This window comes from Ovis aries, chromosome 4 (genome assembly GCF_016772045.2).
Source record: "Ovis aries strain OAR_USU_Benz2616 breed Rambouillet chromosome 4, ARS-UI_Ramb_v3.0, whole genome shotgun sequence".
NCBI lineage: Eukaryota > Metazoa > Chordata > Mammalia > Artiodactyla > Bovidae > Ovis > Ovis aries.
Window position 1 is genome coordinate 115,302,423 of NC_056057.1, and position 25,729 is coordinate 115,328,151.

Consider the following 25,729-nt stretch of genomic DNA (forward strand, 5'->3'; position numbering starts at 1 on the left):
TGCCAGAAAGCCTGTTTCCAGGCGGTCTTCGATCCTCACTGCTTTCCATGGGGGAGGGGACGCAGTCCCTGGGGAGCTCTCTGACTCCGGGACTTAGCAGCTGGGGCAGAATTCCCTGAGGGGGGAGGGTCTGGGAAGGGGCTCCTTTCTCTGTGCTGGGCCCCTGGAATCTATAGCACCTGTATGTTTTTTACATCCCTCTTAAAGTTCTCCGTAAAGAATCTGCCTGCCACGCAGGAGACCCAGGTTCGATCTCTGGGTCGGGAAGCTCCCCTGGAGAAGGGAGTGGCTACCCACTCCAGTATTCTTGCCTGGAGAATCCCATGGACAAGAGGAGCTTGGCGGGGATAACAGTCCATGGGGGGTTGCAAAGAGTTCGACACGTGACTGAGTGACTAACAGCTGAGGTGCTAAGGCGGACCCTTGGCTTGTAGATGGCTGTCTTCTCCTCATGTCTCTTCACGTTATACTCCCTCTGTGCATAGCTCTCTGTGTCCAAATTTCCCCTTTTTATCAGGACACCAGTCATAGGGAGTGGGGCCCACCCGAATCCAGGGGGACCTCATCTCAGCTAATCCCTTTTGCAACCACCCTATTTCCAAATAAGGTCACACTGTCAAGTACCAGGGGCTAGAACTTCAAAATACAGATCTATGGGGAACCCAGTTCAGTCCATGACAGCTTTCATCAGACTTTCAGAGAAAGACATGATCCAGAAGAGCCTCTGTGGCCTCTTGGGGAAGAGATGGAGGGACCGGCAGTCCACAGGCCTGAGCTAATGGGGAATTGCTGAGGTGTCCAGCTATATTGGTCGCCTGCTGCGTGCCAACTCGGCTCCAGACCCTCCATAAACATCACTGCATAGCAACTTCAGCTGGAAGGGGGATTATCCCCGGTTTACAGACTAAAAACGCCGAGACCCACTGACATTCAGGGGACTAGACAGACGTGGAGCCAGTAGCTGCCAGAGGCTGAATTTGCACCCAAGTTTTCTTGGCTCTGGAGTACGTGTCTTGCCATCACACCCCTGTCCATCTCCACTTTGGATCTGATCTCAACTGCGATTTATCTCAACAAACTGTCCCAGCCAGGGACCACTTTCGTCAGCCTGCCGTCCTCCCCACAAGGGGAGCAAAAGCCAGGGCATGCAGTTTATGCTCAGCAGCTAAGACGAATGTTCTTCATGCCTTCACTGACTCATTGATTCATTCAGAGAATCACCACGCGCCACCCGTGTGGCCCTGTTCGCCTCCCTCGGCTCAGCGGTCAAGGGTCTCGATGGACCCGCGTGGCCGGCCACTGCCCGGGTCCCCACTCCTTCCCGGGCAGCACAGCTGGCAGCCCCCTGGGCTGCGGGAAGATGTTTTGCTGCCACCTTGTGGTCAAGAAGACCCCAGCCGGCTGTCAGCAAGAAGCTCGCCCTTGCTGGGCCCCGAGAAGGACCTCCCCAGGCTCCTTGGCTCAGTGGCCTCAGCTGGGCGCGCCTCCACACTTATCAGTGGATCATCCGGCAAATATTTGAGAGGGACTAGGTACAAGGTTCCATGGGATTCCCGGGCCCGAGGCCGCCCTTCTTCCTCCCACCATGGCACTGCCCCTCTGCACAGCATGCCTTTGCAGAGGGCTTTCTATTTCTCCCGAGACATCCTGGGTTTGATTGTCTCCACCGCCCCCAGGCCACAGCCACACTCGCAGGCGCCCTCTTCTCTCAGGTCCCGATGCCTAGTCCAGCACACCCAGCCCTAGAATCGGCTCTTCTCCTTCTGACCTGCCTTTGCTCTGGGCTGCTCATTGCTCAGCCTCCAGGGACCCCTGTCCGTTCTCACCCAGGACCATGCCCAGGAATTAAAGAGATTGAGTCTTCAGTTCCCCCAGAACCTTCCGTGGGGTCTCTGTGCAACAGCTTTAGCCTGGCATTTTTGATGACGTTAAGCACCAGAGAACTGACACGAGAGCCAGCTTTATGGGGTTTCCACTTGGTTGGTGTGGCCCTAGCCTAGAGCTTTTCAGGACTGCCCTACTTTCCTTTGGGTTGTGTTGAGTGAGCTGTTGACTGCTTCTCTTTGGAGTCGAGTCTTGTGAGACAGAACACAGAGACCCTGTCCATGACCAGGGGCGGTGGCGGTGGCTAATGCCAACGAGAAGGAGAGGTGTGCGCCTGCCCCGATCTCCTTTCCAGGGTCTTTGTCTGAGCTGTTTATGTGCAGGCTGGTGCCCTTCTCTGTCTAGTCTCCCCGAGTCAGGAAGGGTTTCTGGGAAGAAGCAGCAGGAAGGAGTCAGCCAGACGAGGAAGAGGAAGCTGTGCCAGGTTTAGTTCTTCATGGCTCTGCTGAGGCTTCATTGCTGTGCTGGCTTTTCTCTACTCGCGGGGAGCGGGGCTCCTCTCTGGCTGGGATGTGTGGGCCTCTCTCGTTGCAGAGGACAGGCTCAAGGGCGCACCGGTTTCGGGAGCTGGAGCACAGGCTCAGTAGCTGTGGCACACTGGCTTAGTTGCTCCAAGGCATGTGGGATCTTCCCGGGTTAGGGATGGAACCCGTGTCTCCCGCGCTGGCAGGCAGATTCTTTACCACTGAGCCAGCAGGGGGGCCCCAGGCTCAGCATTTTGCCTGGACCAGTTCTGCAGGTGCAGTGGGAGCCCAGAGCCGGTGTGCCCTCTGAGAACGGAAGGTATTCTTTCACCTTCTGGCCGGGGCATGGCTGCCTGCCTTCCTGGAGCTTGTGTGTGTGTGTGTGTGTGTGCGCGCGCCTGCGTGTGTCTGCGTGCATGTGCATGTCTGTGTGTCTCTGTGTGGGTGTCTATGTCTCTGTGTATATGTGTCTGTGTGTGTGCGTGTCTATGTGTGTCTGTGTATATGTGTCTCTGTGTGTGTCCCTGGGTATATGTGTGTGTGTGTGTGTGTGTGTGTGCGTGTGTGTCTGTAAGTGCAGGCCTTTTACTCTCCTGTTCTGTCCTGCTCCTCTCTGCCTGAGGGTAGCCAGTTGGGTTCTAAAGCAGCTCACCCCCCTGTTGGGCACCTTGTCCCCATCCCCATTTAGTGCCCATTTGCCTCTGATAGTTGCTGTCCTGTGCATGCATTTTCATTGGCTCGGGAAGAGGGTTTGGAATGAGCCGCCTTATTCTGTGGGGGAGGGGTCATCCCATATGTGTGCGTGAGAAAGGGCAGACAGACTGATATGAACAAAGATAGGGAAGTTCGGTGTGTGAGGCTTAAACTTGGGAACGTGAGTCAGGATTCCTGAGTTGTGTTCTTGTCTCGATGCCTGAAGGATCCTGGGAAGGGCTCTTCTGCAGAACCGACTATTATGTAGGGGAAATGTACCCTAGAGAGGAAGGCGCCATCCTCATCACCATTAATAACCAGTCCCAGGAAAATACAGAATCACCCCCCAGGGCCCCGGAGATCCAGCCCAGGACTTAGAAGTTTCCAGCTCGAGGTTCCGCAGGAGCACCCAGGATGGAGGCCCTGCCTTCCTCAGGCATTCCCCCACCCCAGCCCCCTCTGGAATGTGCCACTTTTATCTTGTACTTTGCTTCTGACCAGGACCGTGGAATTCTAAAGCTGAGAGGGACAGATATGTTGGGAGTTGGGTTGGACTGGGCCTGGAGCAGGCCTGGGAGTATTATGTCTTCAGAGGGAAACGCGAGCCCCCTCAACCTTGCCACTGCCTAAACTGGTTTGTCCTGATCTGCTTGTGGTCCTTGTGGATTATGCTAAACTGGCCCATCTCCAGGACCCCGGAGAGGACTGACACTTAAATGGTTAGTGGAGAGCACAGCGCAGCGACCCTGCCCTCTGCCCCGTCCTGGAGGAAGCCCTGCATTTAACGAGTGCCTGGGACAGCCCACGAAGGGCATAGGTGCTTGGAGTCAGCCTCCCACGAGGTCTGCAGTCTGCAGCTTCACCTCTGCACAGCCTCTGGACAGGAGGAGGGGGGCCAAAGAGCTGGAGGAGCCAGGACACTTGAGGGGCTCAGAAGTGAGTCACTCGTCCGGCACGATCCAGTTCAGGTCCCAAGGTTATCTTCTGATTTTCTGCCACCCTTGGGCAGGACAGCACTTATCCTAGTCCAGGTGATTTTATAGTCTTTGAGGAAGAAGATAGCCTCAGTCATTAACAGAAGAGCTGACTGAAACAACCAGCAACTCGGATTCGCAAGTTTCCCAATCCCAGACTGAGCCAAGAGCCAAGACAGGATCACCTCGTTCAGGCTCCGTGTTTTCCAGATAAGAAGCCCTCAGTGTAACTCCTGACTCATAATTTAGGCTTTTACCAGCTTCCACCCTGGTGGATCATCTTCTGGTTCTTCCCTGGAGAAAAGAGCGAATGGTCCGCTTCTCTCCAAAACCGAGCCCAGCGCATGCTGTGCCCAGGACTGTTATTTATTTGGCCTGCTCTTAATGACAGCTCCTCTCCTACCTGCCCCAACTGAGGAGGAGCCCTGGGCTGGAATTTCCTGTTTTCTGAGGGCTCGGGGGCCCCCGCCGCCGCCGTTCCCGGGTGTTCCAGGCCAGGCTTGCCGCCTCTCTCGGTGCTGGGCTGGCTCCCGGCCTCTCCAGGTCTGGGCTTGCCGGCTTGCGAGGTGGAGGCGTTGAGGGACTCAGTCGGCCGACACCAGGTGCCCAGAGGCCGGAGGTCCGTGCGCCCCGGCCGCGGCCCCGGCCCGGGCCCAGCCCCGCGCCCCTCGCCATGGGCCTGGCCCTCGCCTGCGGGCCCTGAGCATGGAGCGGGGCTGGCGGCCGGCGGACAGCTGCAGCCGGGAGCGGCCCGCCGCCTGCCGCCGCGCCCTCAGCGTCTGCGACTCGCTGGACCTGCACGGCGCCCCGGCCGACCGCGCCGCCTCCGCCCTGCAGGCCGCCCTGTGCGCTGCGCGCGAGCAGCCGGCGCGGCCGCGGAGCGTGTGCTCTAGCGGCCCGGGGCCGCCGCCGCCCCCCGCCGGCGCCCGCAGCCTGCTGCTCGGACTCCTGCGCCCGCGCCTCGGCCGCCGCGGCACCCCCGACGGCCGCGCGTCGGCTCCTGGGCCCGCACCCAGTCCCGCGCCGAGCCCCGCGTCCAGCCCCGCGCCGGCTCGCCGCAGCCGGCCCCGGGGCGCCCAGGCACCGCGGCCCACCAGCATGACGTTCCTGGAGGTGAACCGCCTGGAGCTGGCGGGCGAGGCCGAGGGCGCGGGCGCGGGCGCGGGGCTGGGCCGCGCGGGCAGCTCCGGCTTCCTGCGGGGCGCCTCGCTCTGGAGCAGCCAGCGCTGGCAGGTGCTGCGCGGCGGCGGCGGGCGCAGCGCCCCGAGCCCCCGGCGCGGCCTGTCGGCGCTGAGGAAGAGCTTCAGTTTTCGCCTGCGCCGCGGCCAGGAGATCCGGCGCGCTGAGTCCGGGCTGCTGCCCCGCGCGCGCACCCGCAGCGACGGCGACGCCAGCTCCCTGGGCGCCTTCCCCAGCCGCCGCGACCTGCTGCTGGGCACCGAGGCCCCGCGCGCCGCGCCCGAGGCCGGCCGCCCCCGCACTGCCGCCGGCCTCTGGAGGCTGCTCACCAGCCGCTTCCGCCGGAGGGAGCCCGCGTCCGCGCCCGCGCCGTCTGAGCCGCTTTGGAGCCGCCGGGCGGCCGCGGCCCCCAGACTCCTGGGCGCGCCGAGCGGTAAGGGGGAGCGCCCGGGCCTGGGTGTCCTCTCCCGTTGGAATCCGGGCTTGAGGGCGGTTGTGAAACAAACCAGACACCTACCAGGAGAGGTGGGCGTGCCGTGAAGGCGGGCGGGGGGGGGGGGGCGTGGGGGTCCGCCAGACGGGGCTGGACCAAGTAGATCAGCACCCGGCAAGATCTGGGGTCGCTGTTGGGTCTGGAGACGGTGGCTGTGGCAAAGGTGGGCTTCCAGGTGGGTCCCGGGAGGGCTTCCCTCCCGTGGCCCTAACGAAGTGGAATGAGAGCGGAACGGAAGGGCCCCTTTCTCACTTTTGGAGACCCAGGAAAGGGCCCCGGGACGGATGAGACACTCGGAGCCCGGGCCGGCTCTGGAGGGCGGGGAGGACTAGATCAGCAGCAGCTCTAGCTCCCAGGTGAGCCTTTAAGCTGCCTTTGCAGATGAGTTTAGGGACTGGACCCGCGCGTTGTAACTACTCTTGGAGGCAGCCTGGGGAGGGGGCGTGAACCCTGCCCCCAAGAGCCTGGTCCCTTCGGAGCTGCCTGGAGCTGGCCCCAGGATGTCTGTGCCAACCTAGAGGCTCAAGGAGAGGGGCTGGCCCTGGCAGGGGCTCTGGGTAGCGCCGGGGTGAGGCAGGAGCTGGGGATGGACTTGAGAGGAGGAGCGCTGGAGGCGGATCTCAGGGAAAGAAAGGGTGGCTGGCTCCTGCCAAGGAGGAGCCTGGGGAGGAGGGCCGGCTGGGAGGGGCAGACAGCTCCCTGTTGGACCGGCCTCTCACCAAACAGGGCCAGGTGAAGGGCTCCGCCCTCTTTGCTCACCAGGAATGTAGTGGGTGGCCCCACCCTGCGAGAGTGAGCTGTTCCTACTGGCTGCAGAGGCGGGCCCCCAGCCCAGCTTGGGTCTGGCGGAGACCCATGGAACAGCCTCTCACCAGGCGGGGGCGCCGAGTAGGGCGTGACTCAAGGTAGTAGCTACCCACTCTGCTGGAGTGGAAAGAAGAGGGATCCGGTCTGTCCAGGCCAGAGAACTGAGAGCTGTCACCCCGCTGTTCTATTATCAGAGAGCATTCTTGCTGCTCTCTAGGGAAGATCCCCTGGAGAAGGAAATAGCAACCCACTCCAGTTCTCTTGCCTGGAAAATCCCATGGACTGAGAAGCCTGGTAGGCTATAGTCCATGGGGTCACAGAGTCAGACACGACTGAGCGACTTCATTTAGGGAGCTAAGGGCTTCCAGGCAGCGCTAGTGGTAAAGCACCCGTCTGCCAGTGCAGGAGATGTAAGAGACACAGGTTCAATCCCTGGGTGGGGAAGATTCCCCTGGAGGAGGGCATGGCCACCCACTCCAGAATTCTTGCCTGGAGAATCCCCACGGACAGAGGAGCCTGGCGGGCTCGCAGAGCGTCAGACATGACCGAAGTGACTTGAGTGTGCACAGGAAACTAGGGCGTGAGGGTGTTTTCTGGCTGTGGCCTCGCAAAGGTGCCAGGTCACAGAGGCAGTTGGTGCTGGATAGCAAAGGGGCCTGTGCCATCCCAGCCCTGACGGGTGGCCTTCTCTCCTGCAGACTCCTTTGTGAACAGCCAGGAGTGGACCCTGAGCCGCTCAGTGCCGGAGCTTAAAGTGGTGAGTGAGTGGGAGGCACAGGCAGCCCTGGGCTGGGGGTGCGGGCTAGAGTGGTGGGCCGGCGTGACTCTCCCCGACCACCCCAGCTTCCAGTCCCCTCTGTCTCTAGGCTCGGACTTGCCCCGTGCCCCCGTCTCTTCCCGGTTTCTCTTGCCTTTTCCATCCTCAGCGCTGGGCCATCTCCTCCCAACTGAATCAGCCTGTCCTGCCTGTCCTGCTGTGCCATCTGTCTGTCCAGCCCTCTGACCACTGCTCCTTCCTCTCCCGCAGGGCATTGTAGGGAACCTGTCTAGTGGGAAGTCGGCCCTGGTGCACCGCTATCTGACGGGGACCTATGTCCAGGAGGAGTCCCCTGAAGGTGAGCGTTAACGGGCCGGCCCGTCCCTGTCTCCCGCTGTTTGTTCAGGGGGCTGCAGCCCCGTGTCTCTCTCCATCCTCCCGTCTTCTCTGTTGGAAGCTGTGGGTCCCTTCTCTGTGTGGCCACCCCTCCAACCCCCGTCGTGGGCTCACTCTTGCGGCTTGGGGCCTGACCGCGCACTCTGTCCTAGGGGGTCGGTTTAAGAAGGAGATTGTGGTGGATGGCCAGAGTTACCTGCTACTGATCCGAGATGAAGGAGGCCCCCCCGAGCTCCAGGTAGCCCTGGCCCGTGCGTGGCGCCCCCATTTTTTGAGGTTCCCAGCTGGGACCCCAGCAAGATCGTGTGTGGGGCGGCGGTGGGTGGGATGGGGGTGGCGAAGTTCACCCATGCCCAGGTGAGGGTGGTAATTCTGCTCCACACCCCCCCCCCCGCCAGTTTGCTGCCTGGGTGGACGCAGTGGTGTTTGTGTTCAGCCTGGAGGATGAGATCAGCTTCCAGACGGTGTACAACTACTTCCTGCGCCTCTGCAGCTTCCGCAACACCAGCGAGGTGCCCATGGTGCTGGTGGGCACACAGGGTGAGCGGGCCTGCTCACTGGGGCGGCGCGGCGGCTGTGGGTCCCCGTGGGCCAGCGTGAGAAAGCCTGGCCCCTACCCCCTCTGCCCTCCTGGCGCTGATCCAGCCCTTCCAATGGGCCACCCACACACCCCCACCCTGAGCAGGCGCCTTCTCTCTGCCCCCTACATGCTGGGTTGCCCCTCTGGCTGTGACCCTGCCGTCCTTGTGATGGCTGTGTCCTGCTGCACTCTTTGAGATGAACACAGGGGGGTGGCTCATTTCCACTCAGTGAGTCGGTGGCAGAGCTGGAACGAGGCCCAGACCCCCATATTCTCGTGCTCTGTGGCATCCACCACCCGGGCTCTAGGCCCGCCCCACCCTCTGACCACACGGCGCAGCGTCAGCCGGCTGAGTCAGCCCCCGATTCCTCACCTCCGTCTCTGACAGACGCCATCAGTGCCGCGAACCCGCGGGTCATCGATGACAGCCGGGCCCGCAAGCTGTCCACAGACTTGAAGCGATGCACCTACTACGAGACGTGTGCCACCTACGGGCTCAACGTGGAGCGCGTCTTCCAGGACGGTAACTCGGCGGGCGCCGGGCGCTGCCCCGGGGGGTCAGGCAGGCTCTGCGGAGGGGGCAGTCGGCTCTAAGTGGGGTCTCCCCCACCTCCCAGAGGGGTCATTGACTCTGCTGTCCCCTGCAGTGGCCCAGAAGGTAGTGGCCTTGCGGAAGAAGCAGCAGCTGGCCATCGGGCCCTGCAAGTCACTGCCCAACTCCCCCAGCCACTCAGCCGTGTCCGCCGCCTCCATCCCGGCCGTACACATCAACCAGGTGCGGCCTGCTCCCCGCGCTCCCCCCACCGCACGCCCATCCCACCCCACCTCGGCCCTGCCTCTCCATTCTGTCTGTCTGCCTGCCTGTCCCTGCCGCGTCTGGTCTCCCGCCTTGCGGATGGTTTGAAAGCACTGGCTCGGGTCCCCTCAGCCTGCACACCTGCCCTGGCCTGGCCCCCCACCTGTGCCCCGCAGTCCCTGCCCTCCCGCTCCCAGCTCCCCTTGCTGCTCCACACTTCTTAACCTGCAGCCGCCGCCACCTAAGCATTTGCTCTGGTCAGCCAGGGTTAGTGCGGGCTCAGTACCCACCTCCAGAGGAGTCCCTGGAGGCGCCCCCTCCTCACCTGCCGGCCCCTGACCCCGTGTTTGCATTTAGAAGGGCAGCACTTAACCCACAAGGGCTGATGGCCTTTGTGCTGCGTGGAGTCCATTGCGAGGGTGGGGTGCCTGAGCTGGGTCCTGCCGTGTCCCTCCCAGATTACCCCCTGGACACCTGCCTGCTTCCCAGGCCTACTGCCTGGTCAGTTCTGGGCCCTTGACATTCGGCCCAGAGCTTCTGTAACTGTGTTCCTGGACTCGGTCTCCCGCGCTGCGGAAAGCCCTGGGTCAGCACAGGCGTGCGTGCTGAGCGGTCAAGTCCACGCTGCTCCTTCCGCCGAGGGCTGTTGTCTTTGCAAAAGCTTCCCGGCGCCCCGCATCCTGACAGCCTGGTGGGCTTTTCCAGGGATCCCCTCCCTTTACAGCTGTAAAAGACCTTTGGGCTCCCCTGTAAGAAAGGGAGAGCCGTACACGGGTCTTCTCCATCGTCTCTGAGCCACTTGGCCTTGTAGCAGAGTCAGCTGTGCACAGGGACCCTGTGCCCTTCACAGGGCAGCAGCTCGGGTGTTGGCCTTGGACCAGAGGAGGCTGCTGGGGCAGGGCGCGTCCTCTACTTAGTGACCATCCGGTGGGCTGTCGGGGGTCATGCCGCCCGTGGCTCCTGGAGCAGCCACCAGCGAACACCGCTGTGTGTGTCCCGCCGTTCTCTGCTTCCTGCGGTCAGCAGCCTTAGCAGCCTTAGTTGCTGTTCGCTCCCCGCCCAGCCCTCCTCCTCCCCATATCTCACGCCCTGTCACACACAGAGCCTGGAAGCCAGCCTCACCCTCCCCCCACCCCTGCCAATGGCGCCCTGAGCCCCACCCGGCCTCCCAAAGCCTCCCCGTTCTTGCAGGCCTGGGGAGCTCATCCAGGGTGACCTGTCACCTGGTGTCACGCCCAGCTGTGAGCCAGGACTCTGCAGTCTTGTTCTCTCCCAGCTCCTGCCCTTGACTGCAGCCCTTTGCGTCTGATTTAGCTAGGGGCCCTAGGCAGGGGGTGGAGGGTGGGCAGCCCAGGGCGGTGACCATGGGGTCCCGCGGGCCTCCAGGCCTTTGCTGCCCACCTCCTGGGTTAGCCTCTGTAGGAACAGGCGGCTCCTCTGCTCTGCCCTGCGAGCCCCAGGCCCCCAGGTTCAGCCGCCCTGAGAGCCCTCTCTGTCCTCAGGCCACGAATGGCGGCAGCAGCGCCTTCAGCGACTACTCGGCCTCAGTCCCCTCCACGCCCAGCATCAGCCAGCGGGAGCTGCGCGTGGAGACCATCGCTGCCTCCTCCACCCCCACACCCATCCGCAAGCAGTCCAAGCGGCGCTCCAACATCTTCACGGTACGTGCCCACCCCTCCCGCCGCCGACCAGGCAGGGCCGAGCCCCCAGCCTCCAGGACGCTGCACCTGCCCTCTCTGCATCTGCACAGACATGCGCCGCTCCCGGAGGGAGCTCCGTGCAGGCATCCCCCACCAGCACCCAGATTATGACCCTCCGTGGGCTCCATGCAGGCACCCCCACCCCACCAACCCCCCATCAGCACCCAGACTGTGATCCTCCTCCGAGCCCGCAGGGCCGCCCTTCAGCACAACCACACAGAAACCCTCCTCCCGGCCCCTTAGGGCTGTCCTGGCCAGCCGGAGGGCTCTTTGGACCCGTCTGCTCTCTTAACTTTGAGATACCCTGGATCCTGCCCTTGTGGACCGAGGCCCTGGGTGGCTGGCCCAAGGCCGCAGGAGGTGGTAGATGGCGGGACCAGAGCAGGTCCAGGCCTCCCAGTCCGCCTGCACCCCACCCACCCCCGTTCTTTTCATTCCACCGCGCTTCCCCCCCCCCCCACCCCGCTGCTGCCATCGGCCGACAAAAGGCCCAGACGTCTTCCCCAGGCCCCTGTGTCTCCCGAGTCCTGCCTCGGTTTCCCATACCCCCAAGCCGCCCGCCACAGGCTCTGCTCTCAGCTCCTCCACGCAAACCCCCAGCCCAGGGTCCTGTGTGCCTCCAGCTGCTGAGGCCCTGCCTGTCACCTCTCGGGGGCCCAAGCCTGCGTCTGGCCCGCAGACACACTATCCAGCAAGGGGGCTTGGCAGGACCCTCCTGGGAGTCGTGGGCCTGACGAGGTGGGCGTGCCATCCCGGGCGGACCCGCACGTGGAGATCGCCCTGTCTCTCTGCGTCGCTCCTCATCCCGCTCTCCGAGCGTCGGGGCTCGGGTGTCGGTCGGTTGGTCCGGCCCCCGACCAGGGTCAGGCCCCGGCCAGGCCCTCAGGAACCCAGCTCAGACAGAGCCAGTGCTCCCCAGGCCTTGTCCCTGCATCCTAGCTGTGCGCGCTTCTGCCTCGTCTGCCTGCCTGTCCCCTGCGGCCCTGCCCCGCGCCTTGCATCCTGCTGCTGCCGTGCGTCACCCGCCACCCCCAGCCCTGACCCTGCCTGGATTCACAGCTTCTCATCTCTGCTCACGCCTGCTGAGACACACAGCGCCCTGGGCTGCCTGCTTGTGCGTTAACCCCCCTGCGGCCGCCGTGGGGCCCATGGGCACCTGGGTCTACAGTGACTGCCCTCTGTGCCTACGGTGCCCGCTCGCTGATGTCCTGCCCACCCGCTCCTCTCCCCTCGTCCCTCCCCTCCCGCCTTCCTCCGCTGCTCGCTCAGCGCCTCCGTGCGCCCTGCCGCCTGCTCCTCTGCGCTGCCTTCACGTGCCCCTCGCCGCACCCGTCCTCCACGGCACAGCCGCCCCACCAGGCCTCTTTCATTCTCTCCATCTTCACTGTGGCGACCTGATTTTTTTTGTTTTTTTTTCTCTCCATCGTTTCCATGGTGACCTCACTTGCGCCATTGTCCTTGAGGGAGCCTCCAGACGCGCCCATGTCTCTCGAGGTGCCTCTCGGGACCTCCCCTTCTCATCGTCGCTACTGGGAGGGGGAGGGTAGAGGGCAGGGGGTCCCCCCGTCTTGCCATCCTCTGGCAGAGCCATGCCTGCCCCCGTCCCAGCCCCGTGACTTTCCTGCTGGACGGGCCACTGACGTCCCCCTGGTCTCTCCCCCGTGACTTAATGTCCTTGTTTTGACGCTCCTCGCCCTGGTTCCCATCCTGGGTGGGGTGCACACCCCATGCCCCCTGCCCTTCTCTGGGCTCCCAGGGGTCCTCGGGTGGCTGCGGGGTGGGGGGCCTCTCTGCTGGCCAGCCTGGCTGGGACAGGCCGCATGTGAACCCCGCTCCCCACGACTGGCTCTTCCGTCTGGGGGTGCAAGGGGCAGAGGCCACAGTGCCCAGGAGAGGCCCCAGAGGGCAGGCACTGGTAGCAGAGACGTCCGTGGGCAGTGGCCTGGCTCTCCCTGCTGGTCTGGCCACGGCCCCCATGGCCTGCTCCCTGGCAGCCTGGAGGAGCTGGGGGAAGGACGTGGGGCCCGGAGCGCAGAGCACCCCCCCCCACACCCTGAGATGGACCGCCGGCCTGCAGCCTCTCCTCCTCCTCCTTCTCCTCTTCAGCCGCCTCTCCTCCCCGGGCGCCCGGGTTCTCTGCCCTCGCCACCTGCTGACCCACTGTGTGCGCGGCTCGAGTATAACTTGCCAAAAATCTCTATTCTTTCGATATTTGCAGATATGTGCCACTGTTTCCAACTTTTCATCAACAAAAAGGCCTTTCCAACTCCTTCCAAATTAGAAGACCAGGTGGTGACACACAGCACCTCTGGACATTGTCCCCCGTGCGGGGCCGGGCCCTGGGACTGCTCTCAGATGAGAAGCGGCCGCCGTGCTCCCCACTCCAGAGACCCACAGGAACCTTTGTAACTAACCCCCACACCCCCAGGCAAGGCTAGGAACCGCTGGAGCGCCCCGCCAGCCCGCGTGGCCAGCCCGGCGGAACGCACGGCGCCAGGCTCTCGCCGCACGGAGAAGAAGGGAGCTCGGCCCCTGTCCCCGCCTGGCGCGCCGGCCAGCGACGAGGCCCAGAGGCCGGGGCGTCCAGCGCCCGGCCGGCGGCCCAGCTGCTCCCAGGGGTGCTCCCCGCCCCTCCCCTCCTCTGCTCCTTCCTGCATGGACTTCTCTGCTGTTCCTGCTCTGCTGGACGCCGCCGCCGCCTCCTCCTCCTCCTCCTCCTCGCCGCGCTTGCCTTCCCCTCTCTTGGCCCCCCCAACACACCCCATTTCCTAGGATCCGCATCGGGCCGGGCTCTGCCCCAGGAGCCCCGGCAGGGGCGCAGGGCCTCCTCCGGCCCGTCTCCTCTCTCTCTGCATCCACTGTGCCCCCTCGGGCCTCGCGGCCGCTGAGCTCGGCACACGGTGCCGCCGCGTGTGGCGTGTCTGTGCCGCGGCCGGCTCTCACTTCTGGACTTTGTTTTCCCCTCGCCCGGCGGTCGTGCCCGCGCTGCTCCCGGCCAGCCCGCAGCCCCCACCGTCCACCTCTCCTCTCCGGGCCCCTTCCCTTCTCTGAGGCCCCAGCCTCCCCTGGCCCCCCCGGGCTGCGCGCTCCTCACGCCCTTGGTATCTCATGTCCTCGCTCTTTTGTAAGGGGCGGGCCCGGCCCAGTGATGACCTGTGCTGCTCTGTATGGTGCCGTGTGTAAGAATAAACACCCGTTGGAATACTCGTGGTCTCCATTCCTTCCCAGTCCCGCCGTGCCCACCCAGCCCGGCCCTGCCTGGCTGCTAGGGCCTGTCCAGGGGGAGGGAGGGATTCGGGGAGGGTGGGGTGCCAGCTGGGGATTCCAGGCGGGCAGCTGAACCCCCGCAGACCCCGGGTCCTCACTGACATGCCCCTTCTCTTCTCTTCCAGTCTCGAAAGGGTGCTGACTTGGACCGGGAGAAGAAGGCAGCCGAGTGCAAGGTGGACAGCATCGGGAGCGGCCGGGCCATCCCCATCAAACAGGTCAGCACTCCCTTCCCCCCGGGGCTGGAGAAAAGTGGAGAGGAGGCCCCAGCAATGCTGGAGGATGGCTCTGGAAGATGGGAGAGACCAGCGCCCCAGGCCCCTGCCAGGCTGAGCTGTTAACACACCCCTGGCAAGGATGGCCGGCACGCTCACCGGGCCTGGCCCTGCCTGTTCACCCTCATCACCACCTGGGGGCAGCAGAGAGCTGCCCGCCACCTTCAGCGGCTCTGCATTGGTGGTGGTGATTCTGGAGGTGCCCGACCCTGCAGCACGGCTTGGTCTTCCCCCACATCCCTCTCCTCCTCCCTCCCCCAAAAGGGAGAGAATTCACAAAAGGGCACCCTGAGGAGTATGGATTGAGTGGGCGTACCAAGGGCTGGTCCTACCCTGGGTTCACCAGCCAAGTCTTACCAGGTGAGCCTCTTGTGTGTTTGAAAACAGGAAACTTAGTCCTGATATAGTCTCTGGAGTCACTGCCCAGTAGGGCCAGGGCGCCCAGACCGCCTGTCCTGGTTGTCTTTGCTAGAAAAAGGCACTGAGTGATGGAGAGGGGTCTCTGGTGATGGAAGGCAGAGTTGCTTGCTGGTGTGCTGTGCAGGGCTATAGAACCGCTGAGCTGGAGGCAGTGGAGAGAGGAGGTGTCAGGTGAGAGCCTGCTGGCCCAAGTGCCCCCAGGGATGGCCAGCAGCCTGGTGGTCAGCCTGCTGCGTCCCCGGGATGCTGCACTTGGCACAGACACATCTTCTTGGGAGCCGGTGTTTAGAGATGCCCCGTGTCTACAGGAGCCGTGATGTCTGTGTTTGAGTGCAGAGTAGACTTGTGCGGCCAGAGGACACAGCCTGGCCAGGGTCCTGTGATCAGGTCTGCCCGTCCAGGCTGGGGCTTCTGCGACCAGAATTGTGTTAGGAATGGGGGTTTCTAACCCCACAGTGGAGGGCCATGGCGAATGGAGACCCCTGGAAGTGTCTCAGGGCCCGGAGGGCACAGTGGGGAGCGCTGGGTGTGCTTCAGTCCTCCAGAAGTGTCACCGAGGGATGCCTCGCAGGGACCCTCCTCGGTGGGCGGGGAGATGGGCTGGGAGGATGGCAGCTGGCCGTCTCCTCCCCATTCCGCTGTATGCGCAGAACTGGCCCAGAAACCTGTTGATGGGGCTGTGCCAACCCAGGCCTCCTCAAAGGGCCTCTTGCCAGGCCAGGCAATGGGGACCTGCTCCAGGCAGGGGATTGTCACTCCCTGCTTTATGGCGTGTGCTTTCTGAGTATACACACAGGCACAGGCAAACAGTCAACAAACGCAATGCTTCCCCCACCCAGCCACCCAGCTACTCATCCTCGCTTTGAGATCAGTCTAGCCCCAAACACACCCCGCTTCCTGGCTGGGGTCTGCCCTAATTCATCTGCTCCCTGAATCCCGCACAGGGAGGGGAAAGAGGGTCTGTGCAGTGGAGGATGAAGCCCTGTGAACTTGCACCTGAGGCTCCACTGCCCCTGGAGGGATCAGTGAAGTCACTTGAGGATTCCAGGCCCCCCTAAACTCAGGGATCCTCAGAAGGAGGGGCCCAGCCAGGAGGCTGAGCTGCCGCACCTGTCTCCAGCCACCAGGGATCACACGGGGTGGGGGCTGGTGCTTTGGGGACCTGCCTACTGTCGGGATGGGGCGCCACCGCGCCCTCTCCTCTCGCCTGGGCCGGTGGCCATTCCTTGCGCCCCTCCTCTCCTCCCCAGGCCTGGCTTACCCCTTTCCCAGCCCTCCTGTCCCGAGCTTCTCCCGGTTCCTCGCTCCCCCTCCCCCTGCTCCTGCTGGGAGTGGAGATTGCATTTCAGTTGCCATTTGCATTCCCAATCAATCCGGACTCCGCAATTAAGCCGGCTGGCGGAGCCGGGCGGGAGGCGGCGGGGAACGGGTCCTCTGGGGGCTGTCGCCCCCTCGCACTGCTCACATTCCGCCCCAGATTGCTTCCTGCGCCGCCGTGCGCAGCCGGCCTGCCCGGGGAGGAGGCTGGCGCCCCTGGGGCGCGGGGAGGGCCGGGCCGAGCGGGCGGCCCCTGGCAGGTGAGCGGCGGAGCCCGGCGGAGCGCGTGGGCGCGGGCCAAGCCCCGCTTGCAGCCGCGATCGCGCCGCCCCCTGCCCCCCGAACCCCCCCCCCCCCCGCCCCGCCCCGGCGCTCCTCCCACGCCCCCAGCTAACGTGCGCCGGAGCCTCATTCCCGCTGTCCAGAGAGGGGCCGGTGGAGGAGGGGAAAGACTGCGGGGCAAAACAGGTCTGCCCTCCTCCGCTGCCTCCCGCATCCTGACTCCTGATCTCCTGCTAGGGGGGTGGGTGGGGGTGCTCCATAGGTGAGTCTGCGCGTCTGAGACGGAGGCCCAGGCAGCTTCCGGGACTTGGGGGATGTTAAGAGCTCGTGGGTGGTAGAAGGCAGAGTGGGGGCGGGTGGCATGAGCCCGGGCGGACCAGGAGGGCACCCGGTGAAGGTGAAGGGACCAAGAAGGGAGCTCCGGGCGTGAAGGGTTTTGGGACAGAGCCCCTGGTGGAATCTCCCGCGGAGGCTCAGGGAGCAGGTGGGAAGGGAGGCGGGGATGGGGCGCCTCCCCCAGCCCCGCCCGCAGCAGCAAGAGAAGCCTGGGCTGTCTTCTCCAGAGTCTGGCCCCCAGTCCTCAGGGCCCGGGGTCCACAGTCAGCCGAGAGGCAGCGGCTGAGCTGTGTCCACGTTTCTGGTCTGCAAGGGGATGGGTGCCATGCCCCCGAGGCAGGTCACCAGAGCTCCTTCAGGGACCACCAGACCGGAGCCCGCTGCCTTCAGAGATGTTCCAGGCACCCTGCTGTCTAGGGAAGGTCTCAGTTCACACCCTAAGTTTTCAGAAGCTGCTCCTGAGAAAAGGGGACCAGGTCTTCGCGGTGTCCTTAGACGGCCCCACCTTCTCCAGCTGGAGGATGAGGGAGGAAGGGGTTAAAACACCTGTTGAAAAGCAGAACTGAAGGCCTCCACCTCCGGGCCCCTGGTGTGGGAATCCCAGGCCACCTGCTCACTAACTGCTAACCTTTTCAGGGCTGAACCTCCTAGTAGGAGGCCTGAGCAGGGGAGGGCGTCATGGAATCGGGGTTTACCCTCACTCTGTCACACTGAGTCTCCTGACCCCCATTTCCTGCCTGCCTGAGGGCAGGGCACCCCCCTCCTGAAGGAGATGCCGGCACAGTGGCCCTAAGCTCCTCCTTTATGACCCCCTTGCGGGGTGGGGGGGTGATGCTGGGGGACACTCAGAGTGCTGCCCAATCCCGCCCCTAGCCGGGCCATCCCGCTGTGGGGCTCCTCCCCCTGGCAGTGGTGTGTAGGAGTCTCTGGGCAACACTGCCTCTTCTCAGCACCCCAAGTTTGGGGAGGGGGCCCACAGGGGTGATACTGGTCTGGGGGAACCTGCTGCCCAGGCCTGTCTGTGTCCCATCCCGACCCCGGCTCCATCCTCTGGTGGTCCCCTGTGCTGGCCGCTGTTTCAGGAGCCAGCAGTGGGTGCAGGACCACCAGGGGTCGTCGTCAGGGGAGGGCAGCAGAGACTGTCCGGGCTGTGGGTGGTCTTCCTTGGTGGGGTCCTCCAACAGCCTCAGAGTCTCTGCTGGCTTTTCCCCACTGTCCACCAGGGGTTCCCCCAGTGTGCTGTGGTGCCGGGGGCGGTGGGGGGAGGTTGTTGATGAACAGCACTCTCAAATCCCGGCCCTCATGGGGCCCTTGTCCATCCTGGGGCCCATCCAAGCGCCACACTCAGCATCCTCTCAGCTCCCATGGGAGATTTGGTTGCCGATCTGGATGGCTGGAACTCCCCACTCCCTGCTTTGGGGAGACTGGGGCATTCTGGGGACATTCAGGTGCTTGTCTGCCCTCTTCTGGAGCTACCACAGGAGGTCTCTGTGTTCCACCCTCACCCTGGAGATCTTGGGAGGCCATTGAAACCCCCGCCTCTCATTGCAGATGTAGCCCCACAACCTGGGGACACTGTCCCACAACGGGGACACTGGTCCGTGGTAACTGGAGAGGGCCCCCTGAGTCTTGTGGATGGGTTGGTCCGGGTGGCCCTCCCCGTTCAGCTTCTGTCCCGCATGACGTCTCTGTGCCCACACGCACAGTGACCTGGGAGGACGGGGGTGGAGGCCCGTGGGGCCCGTGGGCACTGAGACCCTCCCCACGCCTGGCTCCCATCTCTGATGCGGCCTCTGTCCCCAGGGCATCCTGCTCAAGCGGAGTGGCAAGTCCCTAAACAAGGAATGGAAGAAGAAGTATGTGACCCTGTGTGACAACGGGCTGCTCACCTACCACCCCAGCCTGCACGTGAGTGGGGGGCTCGCTGCACCTGGGGCGGGCTGGGTGTGGGGGCCAGGTGGACATGGAGCAGCTGGACTCTGGGGCTGGAGGGAAGAGCACCTGAGCTCAGAAAGTCCTGCTCTTGGGAAAGGGGCCTTGCTTTGGGGGCTCGGGGGCCCCTAAGGCCCGGTGCCTGAAAGCTCTGCGTCTCGGCCGGGCCCTTTGGAGTAAACCCACCTGCTGGGCAGTCGCCCCCAGGGCTGGACTGGGGTGCAAGTCAGGTTCTCCTTCCTCCACTGGAGCTGTTTTAAGAGCTGGATCAGGCCTGTTACATGGAGTTGCTCACGCTTGGTGGGGGTGGGGAGGGGAAGGCGGTGTTGCCAACACGCACCACGCATGTGTGTGCCCCTGGGCTCCCAGGACAGTGGGGTGCAAGAGGGCAGTTAAGCCAGGGCTGCTGGGGGTAGCCTGGGGCCGGGACAGACCCCCTTGGCGCGAGGCCTGTCGGGGCACGGGGCCTGGGCAGAGGGGTCCTCAGGGGGCGGGGCACAGTGACTGGGGGGCCCCGTGGCGGCTCCCACACTCTCCCCTCTCCCCTCGCCGCGTGGCTCCAGCGCACAGCTGTCACCGGAATCCATCTCTGTCACCACCCCACTGTGGGCCTAATGAGTTCTCCCGCGAAGCCCCTCGAGCACAGCACGTGGGCTGGCCCCACCCCGGGCCCGGAGGCCCCTGGGCCAGCCTCGGAAGGGCCCCTCGCCCACCCCTGAGTCGGCATGGGGGTTGTAGGGGGCCCGGCTGAAAGGAACTGGGGTCCACGCTTCGGCCGTAGCCCAGTCCCCCTGAGGGCAGCGCCCAGGACCCTGAGAAAGCCTACAGGCCTGGGGTGGGCCCTTCCAGTCAACCCGGCCCTTCCCCTCAGCTTGGGGGTCCTCTGACTCCACAGGGTGGGAACCAGTGCTCGGATACCGGCTCGTGGGGCCGGTTAGATGAGGGGCCTCGGCCTGGCGACCTCTGGGGCTTCAGCACAGAGGCTCCTGGGCACTGTCCTTGCCCCCACTCTGGCCTTCTCCTCCCCAAGTCTTGCTGAGTCCAGAGGTGGCAAGGCTCTCCACAGAGCCCTGATGAGGGCCGTGCTGTCCTAGGAAGCAGGGCGCCCCCTCCCCGCATCCCCACCCCCCGACCAGGAAGAGGACCGCAGTGTCCCCAGGGAGGGGGGCTGGGCCTCCTGGGCCCAGTGCTCTCACCTCCTGCCCCAGTGCTTCCTGGCTGCAGGGCTGGGAGCCTATCTGTGGCCTTGTTCCCCTCCCGTGAGGCCCGCCTGCCTCTCTCTCTCTGCTGCGTCCTCGCTGTCCCCTGCCTCCTGTTGCCCTGGCTGGGCACTCGTGCCCCTTGGGTGGCCCCGCACCCCGGAAGGAGGAGGGGAGGGCCGGGGAGTGTCTGGGGACAGGGAGGACAGGGCCTGGTGTCCTGTTTGGTTTTGGTGGCGGAGGGGAAGGGAGAGATCCTGTGGGATGGCTGTTTTCACACGCAACTTCCCGGGTGGCTCAGCTGGTAAAGAACCCACCTGCAGGGTGGGAAACCCTGACTCAGCTCCTGAGACGGGATGATCCCCTGGAGAAGGGATAGGCTACCCACTCCAGTATGGTCTAGCTTCCCTTGAGGCTCAGCTGGTAAAGAATCCACCTGCAATGTAGGAGACCTGGGTTCGATCCCTGGGTTGGGAAGATCCCCTAAAGAAGGGAAAGGCTACCCACTCCAGTATTCTGGCCTGGAGAATCCCATGAACTGTACAGTCCAGCGGGTCACAAAGGGTCGGACACAACTGAGCGACTTTCACTTCACTAACAACCCAGAGGGCGGAGGCTCGGTGGGCTTTGTCGACTTCTCGGTCACCTAGCCAGTGGCTCACCAGTGACCTGGCGCCCCGTGACTTGGACAGTAAGAATCACCCAGAGTTTTCTGCACAATCCAGGAGCACCTCCCCTCCAGGCTGCCTGAGGATCCCTGGAGAGGTACCATCAGGGCAAGTGAGGCCGGCTGGGTGGCCGCCACGCTTGGGAACTGTGTGTGGTCAGTGTGCTGGGCCGGGATGTGGTGATGCTGGCTCCAGGCTGCCCCTGCTTTGCTGGGAGGTGAATCTAAGAGGCCGCCGGCTCCACGGGCATGGTGAAGAGGCTGAGAGCGTGGCCTCCCCGTCAGTCAGCCCTTTAGTCGCTGCCTTCTGCTTCTGGGCTCCGAGAGCACGTCCCCAACCCACGCCAGATGCCCTGGGCACCTGGCCCGTGCAGATGGCAGCTTCCCTGCCTGGTCCACGCTTCTCTTGTCCAGGAGACCTGTACCAGGTTCAAAACCGTGGTAACAGAGCACCAGTGAGGTCAAGCCCAGGGTCTCCGTGCACACCCCCGGTGTCCGAGGTCCCTCCTGATGGAGGCTGTTTCGCTCCATCCACTCCTCATCTCTTGGTGTCCCTCCCTGGTGGCCGCTGAGCTCCTGTTGCTGGCTTCCCTGCCTCTATCCCCCTTGGCCGTGTTTTCCAACCTGAGGAAACTTTCCAACCTGAGCAAACTTCCCAGCTGCTGGCAATGAGCAGGGACCCGCTCTCCCTGGGAGCTGTCTGCTTCCCTTGGAGGCACCCTCCTGTTAGGAAGCCTGCAGAGGAAGGCCCTCCGGGAACTCTGGAGGGCACACACTCCCCCTACCAGGAGACTTGAGGGCAGGGGCGCTGGGGACTCGCCTACCGATTGGCAGGCCGGTCGGGCTGGTGGGCCCCAGGCTGGTGGGACCTGAGGGGTGCGCTGAGGAAGGGCTGGTGGGCAGGTCTCGAGCCTCACGCCTGGTCCTTGCCGGGGCCCAGGAGAGCCCGCCACAGCCTCCCCCATTTTGCAGCCAGCGGAGCCATTCACACAATCACCTTCTGTTAATTCTATCTGCAACATCAATTAAATTGTTTGTAGAAACTAATTGAATGTGGCTTAATCACACATCTTAATAGCTTTCCACGCTCTGAACTCGTTGTTAATTCCAGTAATAAAACGAGATGAGAACGCTGGCTGGGTAATTAGCGAGGAGGCTGGGGAAGAAATTGCTGTTTGATGGTGGGTAATAAAGGCAGCCGTGGTGACCGCTCTCCCGAGCTGCCGCGGAGCTCCCCCGTTCTGCTGACAGAGGGAAACGCTCCCGATGATGCCCCGTCCGCCGCCGCCTCTCCGGCTCACCCATCGCAGTCTCCTCGGGGGGCCCAGAGCTAGTCCCCCCCTCCGGCTGGCTGGGTGCTGGCCTGTCGTGTGGTCAGCGCTGCTTTCCCCCTTCTGTTGCTGTCTGGCTCTTTGGTCCCAAACGGAGTCCCTCCGAGCGGCTCTGGTTTCTTGGCCTGGGGTCAGCTTCTCCCCCGCCTCTGCCCTGACCCGTGTCCCAGCCTGGGCAGCCCAGGGCTGTCATGGGGCCTGGAAACTGTTGCAGCTGCTGTGACCTCCTTGCGAACTAGAGCAGCCCAAGCCCCGCCCCCGGGAAAGGGACGGCAGCTGTGTCTTCGGCCCTGCCAGCTGTTGACAGTCGTCTCGAGCTGAGATGCGACTGTGTGTGGGGACCCAGGATGGGATGCGTGCGGAGCTGATCGGAGGGCAGTGGGGGCCTGGAGTGTGGGGGCCGCCAGGATGGTGGGGTGCACCCTGAGTGCTAGGCAAGGCCAGAGGGCCAGCGGTGACGAGAATGGGGGTGGGCGGAGTTGACTGGGGAAGGGACCAGGGCACAGGGAGGGGCTCAGGCTGGGGACAGAGCCCTGGCAGCGCTCAGCAGAGCAGGAGTGGGAGGTCGGGGCAGGGGGGCCCTCCTGTGGTGAGCCTGCCCTCGTCTGCGTCTCAGCGATGCTGTTCTGTGCTTCTGAGACACGAACCAAGCATCCTGGGAGCAGGGTATGCCCGAGGCTAGGCACCGGCCCATCCCTCACCAGGAGGCCAGGGACGTGGGGCAGAGCTGCAGGGCAGGGGCTCCCCTCCGGCTGGCGGGGCCCCTGTGGGCCTTCTGAAGGGCTTCCCGGGCGGCTCAGCAGTAAAGTATCCACGTGCAATGCAGGAGACGCGGGTTCCATCCCCGGGTCGGGAAGATCCCCTGGAGGAGGGCATGGCAACTCACTCCAGTATTCTTGCCTGGAGAATCCCATGGACAGAGGAGCCTGGTGGGCTGCAGCCCATGGGGACGCAAAAGAGCTGGACACGACTGAAGTGAGTTAGCAGGCACAGGCCCGGCTAGGCCTCCGGGAGTCGGCCTGTGTGCTGGCATCGGGGTGCCCCATCCTCCCTGTGGTCCTCCCGCTGGCCCCAGCGATTCCTGTAGAGAACGCCAGCCTGCCGGGGGCAGGAGCATGGCTGGTGCTGGGCTCTCTGCTCCCTCAATCTCACTCCTTTTCTTCTTTGGAGATGCCGCGTTCTCTTGGCTCCTTGGGGCCAGGTGATCCCTTTTTCCTCGAGGTCATCTCGGTCATTCACAGGGTGAGGGTTGGCCCTGAGCCCCTGGTCAGCCCGCCCTGGCCAGCGCTCCCCATCGGCTCTTTTAAGCAGAGGACATTGTGCCTTTTCCCTGAAGCTGAAAGATGACAAGGCAGGAGAATGCCTGGAACAGGAAGTGGTGTCCCAGTGGGTGGGGTGAGAGGGCTGGGACCTGGAAGGACAGTGCTCAGGGCAGTGCCCTGGATGCAGAACGTCCCAGAGGCACTCCCAACACCGGAGGAGGGGAGCCCATCCGAGTCCAGCCAGTGAAATTCCCTCCAGAATTAAGCTGGCATCACTGGCCCAGCTTCTGTCCCCTGGGGAAGGACCGCCCAAGATCTTGCCAGGGCCGTGGACAAGGGATTAGCACCTGAGAAGATCAGAGCAGTAGGGAGACCGGGCCAGGCTGGGTGAGGTTTTAAGCAGAGGGAGGCCAGAGGGAAGCCAGAGGGAGGGCAGGGCTCCACTCTGCATCCCCCATCCTACCTCCCGCCCTGCCAGGTGCCACCCTCCGCCCAGGGCAAGGTGAAGACAGTAGGCATGATGGGGTAGACACCCAGCCGCTCCCGCTCTTGGGTCCCTATCCCCCCTCGTCCACGTCCAGCCCTCCAGGTACTGACATGAAGGCAGGGCTGATTCGCTCCGGGGCTAAAGAGGTGGTTCCTTGGGGACCTGAACAGGCTGGGCTTGAGCCTGGCCCTGTCACCTGCTGACTGTGACCTTGGGCAGGTCACCCTTTGTAAGGATAACCTGTTTTTCCATCTGTAAAGCGGGCACAGTAACGCTGTCCTCCTGGGTCGTCGGGACACTCACGTGAGGCAGTGCGTGAAATACAGACGTGATGTCACCTGTCTCGCGGGGGACCCCTGGCGCGTGGCTGGGCGGCTGACATGTGACGTTAGAGCTGATTACTGTTCCTGCCGCTGGGATGTCCACTGGTATCTGGAACCCCTGTACTTGTCTCACTGTTCCTCAGAATGGCAGAAAGAATCAAAGGCTTCCCTTTAACTACTCGACAAATATTTATCGTCAGGCACCAGGGCTTCCCTGGTGCTCAGACGGTAAAGAATCCGCCTGCGATGCAGGAGACCCGAGTTTGATCCCTGGGTCGGGAAGATCCCCTGGAGAAGGGAATGGCCACCCACTCCAGTATTCTTGCCTGGAGAATCCCATCGGCAGAGGAGCCTGGCGGGGAACAGCCCATGGGGTCGGAAAGAGTCGGAAAGGACTGGGCACTGCTCTAGGCTGTAAAAGTTATCGAGGCCCCAAGTGGCGGTGGGAGAGTCTGCAAACAGGCCTGGGGTTCTTGGTGACCAGCTACCCACGGCCCGGGGCAGCCCCATCGTCTGTGTCCCCAGGGGCCTGTCAGTGCCTCTCCTCGGCCACCCAGCCTCTCTCCAAGTCCTGTCTCTGGTCAATACTTGGCCTCCTTTGCGTTGCCTCCCGAGCCATCTTCCGTAAAGGAGACCCAGCGTCACTCCTGGCCCCAGGCCCTCTGTGGCCCCTGCCCCGCTCCTGGCAGAGCCCCGAGAGCCACGCGTGGGCAGACCTGGATGGGGGGTACTGGGGGGGCTCCACAAACGTGGGCAGTGCGGGGAGAGACCCAGGAGTTGGGAGGGTCGGGATGGGGTTTGCTGCGGAAGAGTGGCCTGTCCTAACGAGTCTCCCCCCCACCCCAACCCCATCTTGTCCACGTGGCCCCAGGACTACATGCAGAACATCCACGGCAAGGAGATCGACCTGCTGCGGACCACTGTCAAGGTGCCCGGGAAGCGCCTGCCGCGAGCCACGCCGGCTGCAGCCCCTGGCACCAGCCCCCGGGCCAACGGGCTGGCCTTGGAGCGGAGTAGCACGCAGCTGGGCGGGGGCACAGGTGAGGGGCTGCTGAGGTGGGGGCGTGGGGCGCACTGTGATGGGAGGGGCCTGGGAAGGTAGGTGTCGGGGGCTGTGCCCAGCCTGGGTCCTCAGGGCTCCAGGCAGGCTCGCGCCGAGTGTCAGGCTTCAGGATCAGCCCAGCTAATGCGTTGGCTAAAATGCAGCCCTCGTGGGGTCAGTAGGGGAAGTGGCCAGCAGACAGCCCAGCAGATCAGAGCAGGGACAGGTAGCCTCGTGCTGACAGGTGGCGTCAGCATCTGGAGCGGGGCAGGTGATGGGGGCACAGGAACGGGAGCCACATCTCAGCCACGCTTGCCGAGCGAGCTGCCTGGGGCAAACCCTTTAACCATCCTCAGTTCTGCAGTGTGGGGTGGAGTCTTTGTTCAGAGGCATGGATGCCACCCTGTCCAGCAGTCAGGAGAGAAAGACGGTGCTTGTTTGAGGCAAGGGTCCCTGCCCTGCCAGGGTGCCACCCTGTCTGGAGGCACTGAGGGGTCAGGGGCGCTGGCACTGCTGATTGAGGGGTGCCAAGTGTGCTAGCCCTGATGTCGAGATCGTGTTCCCATGTTATGGATGGAAAACAAAAGTTCAGAGCGGTTAAGTAAGTTGTCTGTGAAATCCCCCGGAGGGGCTTCCTTGGAGGCTCAGTGGTAGAGTCTGCCTGCAATGCAGGAGACGCAGGTTCAGTCCGTGAGTCGGGAAGATCCCTTGGAAAAGGAAATGGCCACCCACTCCGGTATTCTTGCTTGGAAAATCCCATGGACAGAGGAGCCTGGTGGGCTGCCATCCATGAGGGTCACAAAGAATCAGACACGACTTAGCGACTGGGCAGGCAGCAGTATTCTTACCTGGAGAATCCCATGGGC

General features: G+C 63.7%; 1 protein-coding gene across 10 annotated transcripts in view; it reads left to right on the forward strand.

Moving 5' to 3' along the window:
• The window catches only part of AGAP3 (ArfGAP with GTPase domain, ankyrin repeat and PH domain 3), a 56,531-nt gene that overhangs the window by 22,920 nt on the left and 7,882 nt on the right, over window positions 1–25,729 (forward strand). For 3 of the 10 annotated variants that reach the window (XM_042249264.2, XM_042249265.2, XM_042249267.2), the window contains exons 1-11: window positions 4,978–5,627; window positions 7,193–7,251; window positions 7,522–7,609; window positions 7,800–7,885; window positions 8,046–8,187; window positions 8,616–8,750; window positions 8,875–9,002; window positions 10,526–10,684; window positions 14,116–14,208; window positions 18,424–18,528; window positions 24,693–24,861. In XM_042249264.2, coding sequence (XP_042105198.2) covers window positions 5,114–5,627; window positions 7,193–7,251; window positions 7,522–7,609; window positions 7,800–7,885; window positions 8,046–8,187; window positions 8,616–8,750; window positions 8,875–9,002; window positions 10,526–10,684; window positions 14,116–14,208; window positions 18,424–18,528; window positions 24,693–24,861 — 1,678 coding nt within the window. In that variant the 5' untranslated portion in view covers window positions 4,978–5,113. Of the gene's footprint in view, window positions 5,628–7,192; window positions 7,252–7,521; window positions 7,610–7,799; window positions 7,886–8,045; window positions 8,188–8,615; window positions 8,751–8,874; window positions 9,003–10,525; window positions 10,685–12,941; window positions 13,928–14,115; window positions 14,209–18,423; window positions 18,529–24,692; window positions 24,862–25,729 lie in introns of those variants that run through there. The other 7 variants (XM_027969021.2, XM_042249269.1, XM_042249266.2 and 4 more) reach the window with 5 other exon arrangements.